At 35.7% G+C, this 5,132-nt stretch overlaps 1 protein-coding gene and 1 pseudogene across 4 annotated transcripts in view; one reads left to right on the forward strand and one right to left on the reverse strand.

Moving 5' to 3' along the window:
* The window catches only part of LOC105547245, an 8,886-nt pseudogene extending 8,606 nt beyond the window's left edge, over positions 1 to 280 (forward strand). The window contains exon 2 of the transcript XR_001007197.1: positions 62 to 280. The product of XR_001007197.1 is annotated as a mitogen-activated protein kinase 6 pseudogene (transcript). The remainder of the gene's footprint in view (positions 1 to 61) is intronic.
* PTPN13 (protein tyrosine phosphatase, non-receptor type 13 (APO-1/CD95 (Fas)-associated phosphatase)) overlaps positions 1 to 5,132 on the reverse strand; it is a 115,016-nt gene that overhangs the window by 104,683 nt on the left and 5,201 nt on the right. For all 3 annotated transcript variants that reach the window (XM_011990762.1, XM_011990761.1, XM_011990760.1), the window contains exon 3: positions 4,010 to 4,232. In XM_011990762.1, coding sequence (XP_011846152.1) covers positions 4,010 to 4,183 — 174 coding nt within the window. In that variant the 5' untranslated portion in view covers positions 4,184 to 4,232. The remainder of the gene's footprint in view (positions 1 to 4,009; positions 4,233 to 5,132) is intronic.

A 5,132-nucleotide genomic window follows, 5' to 3' on the forward strand; every position in this document is an offset into this window, starting at 1 on the left:
CTGGGAGTTGGAGACTGGAGCTGTTCCTATTCGGCCATCTTGCTCCGCCCCCATTCATGAGTATTTTCAAGTTGTTCATACTGTACACATTTCTTAAAACACATGATACCGGCAACAAGTGAAAATGAATGCCGAATTAGGTACACATGTGTTATCTACCTCAAGGTAACAAGAGTATGTGGCAAAACATATACCACTCTTAGTGCTTCACAAAATGCACTTCTATTTAGCCAGTGTTTATTGTAGTAAACTATTCTTAATAAAACTCATTCATTGTTTATAAATGTTCTGGTATGCATTCTTCATAGTAAAGTGTTAATACATCTCATCTTATTTATTTTAGCAAATCAGTATATTTTCTGTATTTAATTATAAAAATTGGCTTAGTTTTAAAAACTTATTTGCAAATACACTTTTTCCATTTGTCACTATGGTTTGTTGCCTACCTAGCTGAATCTATAATGTCAGCTTATCCTAAGGCTGTCCACGTACTTAATTTACTTAAGCATTCATTTCAAGTAACATACTCACTGTGTATAGGAATTTGTATTTTGGAGGTGCTTGATCTATCTACAAAGAAAAATTAATTAGGAATTACTTTATTATAAAATGCTCCTAGAAGTCTTAATTGTGTTTGTTTTTTTTTAAAAAAGAATGTTAGACTTGTGTGCATGGAAGTAATTAACGTGCATCATTATTGTAGTTTAAAAGTTGTACATGACAAGATATTTTGTTTTTACTGTGTGTTTTTACTGAATGATCTATTCCCCATCCCAAGGCAAGCATGAATAAAATTAGGTTAAATGTAAAAAAAAAGAAGACATTTATGCAGCCAACAGACACACGAAAAAATGCTCATCATCACTGGTTATCAGAGAAATGCAAATCAAAAACACAATGAGATACCGTCTCATGCCAGTTAGAATGGTGATCATTAAAAAGTCAGGGAACAACAGATGCTGGAGAGGATGTGAAGAAATAGGAACACTTTTACACTGTTGGTGGGAGTGTAAAGTAGTTCAACCTTTGTGGAAGACTGTGGCGATTACTCAAGAATCTAGAACTAGAAATACCATTTGACCCCACAATCCCAATCCTGGGTCTATACCCAAAGGATTATAAATCATGCTACTATAAAGACACATGCATATGTATGTTTATTGCAGCACTATTCACGATAGCAAAGACTTGGAACCAACCCAAATGTCCAACTGGATAAAGAAAATGTGGCACATATACACTATGGAATACTATGCAGCTATAAAAAAGGATGAGTTCATGTCCTTTGCAGGGACATGGATGAAGCTGGAAACCATCATTCTCAGGAAAGTATCACAAGAACAGAAAACCAAACACCACATGTTCTCACTCATGGGTGGGAACTGAACAATAAGAACACTTGGATACAGGGCGGGGAACCTCACACACCAGGGCCTTTCAGGGGGTGGGGAGCTGGGGGAGGGATAGCATTAGGAGAAACACCTAATGTAAAATGACGAGTTGATAGGTGCAGCAAACCAACATGACACATGTACACCTATGTAACAAACCTGCACATTGTGCACATGTCCCCTAGAACTTAAAGTATATATATAAAAGAAGAATAAACTGGTCTGCCATGGGAAACACAGAATCTAATAAAGATCAACTATGGCAATAGGGTATGAAGAAGTTAAGATGAGTCTGCACCAAAAGAAAAAAAAATCCTAAAAATTTATGTTTTGGGAAAGAATATTAATTTAAAGTGTACTTCCAAACCCCATTACCCTTTTCGGCCTCAGAAATATAACCTCCAGCTCTTTTCAGAAAAAACACTATGTAGTCCTTTAATGACCAGTAGTTCAAATTATCTAATCACTGACACAGAATATCTCTGATGAAGAAATGTTTTGTTTGAAATAGCTAGAAATTGACTGCCTAAGAAAGGAAACAGGATTTTAGCAAAATGACATATAACAGTGGCATGCTATAAAGGTACGATTTGTAATTTATGAATTGTGAATGAACCAAAGTCTAGCTTAGCTATCTAAAACTAAGGTTTAGGAAAAAGGGGTGTATATGTATGTGCCATTTGTGCTGCTCACTGAATTATTATATTGTATGTGCCCATACTATATTGTATGACATCCTACCTATTACTTAGTTTTGATGTAGATATTGGTAATAAATTGATGAAGCCTTATTGAATTTCTTCCTTTTGCATGAAACATGTTCAGTTACATTTTATTGGAATCTAAAAACTTCAAAAATTGGGTAGTGTTTCATAAACTACAATCCAATTCCACATTTTAAAAATTAGCACAATGAGGAGTAAAGAGGTTTTAAAATTTACATAAAGTCATATAACAGCATCATAAGGAATAGAATACATGTCTTCCAATTTGTAGTTCAATGCAATTTTCACTACCCAACAGTTTTTTCTCCTTAGAGAAAAAATTTATCTAAGGAAATTTTTTTCCTTTCTTAAGGAAATTTGAATTCTATTAACTTCAGAGCATACAAATGTGCTTTTAAGATAATTCTCTGAAGCAAAGGACAGAAAATGAAAATAGTATAGGGTAATATAATTTCTTAGTGCAGAACTAAAAAGAAAAAATCATTCTAGATTTTACCAGGTTTACTATTATTTATTTTGCTTTTGAAGAATTATTTTAAACTAACATTACAAATAAAATATTGCTTCACCTTTCAAGTTGGTGATAGTAAAAAAGAATGATAATATCCAGAATAGGTAAGAATATGAAGAAACAGGCATGATCATAGGAAGAAAAAACTGGCACAAACTTTTGGAAGGGTAATTTGACAATATGTATCAAATGTCTTAAACGGTGTCTGCCTTTGACTAGGCTATTTTACTTGGAGAAAGTTATCTGCAATGAGTTAGCTACAGGGATGTTCATTAAAGCATCTGTCCCCAGTCTTTTTGGCACCAGGAACAGGTTTTGTGGAAGAAAATTTTTCCACAGATAGGTAGGAGTGGACGGTTTTGGGATGAAACTGTTCCACCTCAGATCATCAGGCATTAGATTCTCATAAGGAACATGTAACGCAGTTCACAACAGGGCTCATGCTCCTATGAGAATCTAACGCTGACGCTGATCTGACAGGAGGTGGAGCTCAGGTGGCAATGCTAGCTCCTTTCTCACCTCCTGCTGTGACCAGGCCATGGACCAATGCTGACTTGTGGAGCCCTGCTTTAGAGCATTACTTTCAACAGCAAATTAGAAACATTTAAAATGTCAATAATTGGAACTGACTAAAGAAATTATAGTACACAGTAAAGTCACGTAATAAAGTATTTTATAACACTAACAATAATATAGAAGTTGTAAAATGTTTAAGATAGTTTACATGAGAAAAGAACCGTTCATTTTGATTTTATGTTTATAAAAATATATTTAAAGTCAGGTTGAAAGAAAAATATACCAACTAGAAGAACAGACACATAAAAATATCCTTCCACATGATACAAGACACAGACTTGTTCCTTCCTGTCTTTGGATACTGTAAATGTGAGGATATGATGTCTGGAGCTAATGGAGTCCTCTTTTAACTATAAAGTCAATTATTACTAAAATTCTGAGAATGATGGAGCAGCAAGATGAAATGCACTTGATAACATTCTTGAACTTTGGAACTAATCTTGAACTTTCCATGTCTGATCTTCTCAACATATGGAATAATAAATTTCTTAATATTAAAAAATAATCTCCCACAATACCAAATACAGCCAGTTAACTTTAAGGATTATGAATATACTTTTAAAGTATATAGTTAGGACACTCTAAATTCATCTAAGTTATTTTTTAAATGAAATAATGAAAATAGCTAAATGTTTATTTTAATATCAACCAAAAGATATTTAATCCCAGTGTAAATGAATATGGGATTTCAGTTTCATCTACAGGTAACTTTAGATGGATACCTATAGCAATTTTTAAAAGTACTTTGCCCAAGAGTTCCCTGTGAGAGCAGGTTTAGATGTGTAGTGACCTGAGAATCAACTTACCCTCAGTTTTCTTTGGGTCATGGCCGTTTCTAGGGCAATTTCTCTTAATGGATCCCTGGTGATGTCAAGCATGGACGCTTTGATTGTGTCTCCCGGATATAGGCTCAACCGAGACTGCCTAAGGGCCATTTTGGCTTGCAGCTGCATCAGTTCTTCTTCTTGCCGTTTTAGCATGATCTCTTGATTAACTAAGTTGCCTTCAAAGGGTGTTTCATATTGTCTGCTATATGGAAAAGAGGAGACAGGTGAGGATTGGGAGGAAAACAATTGTTTTAAGGCTAATCAAGCAAACTGCATTTTAAGTAAGGTTGCAAGAGCTTAAACAAATTTTATTTTCCCATCTCAGAAGAATCTTTGCATTACATAGTATAGTATGAAGAAATATATAGGCCAGGCGTGGTGGCTCATGCCTGTAATCTCAGCACTTTGGGAGGTGAGGCGGTTGGATCACTTCAGTCCAGGAGTTTGAGACTAGCCTGGGCAACATGGTGAAACCCTGTCCCTACAAAAAATACAAAAAATTAGCTGGCCAAGGTGGCACACACCCGTAGTCCTGGCTACTCAGGAGGCTGAGGCGTAGAATTGATTGAGCCTGGGGGTGAGGGGGTTGAGACTGCAGTGAGCTGGGATGGTACTACTGCACTCCACCCTGGGTGACAGAAGAAAGGAGAGGAGAGGAGACTGAGAGGGGGAGGGGAAGGAGGAGAGAGAGGGGAAAGGGGGGATGAGGGGAGAGGGAGGGAGGGAAAGAAGGAAGGAAGGAAGGAAGGAAGGAAGGAAGGAAGGAAGGAAGGAAGGAAGGCAGGAAGGCAAGCTTTGAAATAGTTTTATAAAAGTGGAAACAAAATAACACAATTAAAAAAACAGAAAGGAAAATGAAAACGCCTATGAGGAGTGATGCAAAATTTCTAAGTAAAGTTTAGCAAACAGAACCCAGCAGTACGTTTAAAATACTAATACACCACAGCAAAGTAAGTTAATTCAGGAATACAAGAATGGTTCAGTAACAATAAATCCATTAGTACAATCTACCACAATAATAGATCAAAGGAGAAAAATTACATTATAATTCCCATAGATGCTGAAAAGGCATTAGCAACATTACTTTCATTTATTAAAAAAA

This window comes from Mandrillus leucophaeus, unplaced genomic scaffold, assembly GCF_000951045.1.
Source record: "Mandrillus leucophaeus isolate KB7577 unplaced genomic scaffold, Mleu.le_1.0 Scaffold381, whole genome shotgun sequence".
Lineage (NCBI taxonomy): Eukaryota > Metazoa > Chordata > Mammalia > Primates > Cercopithecidae > Mandrillus > Mandrillus leucophaeus.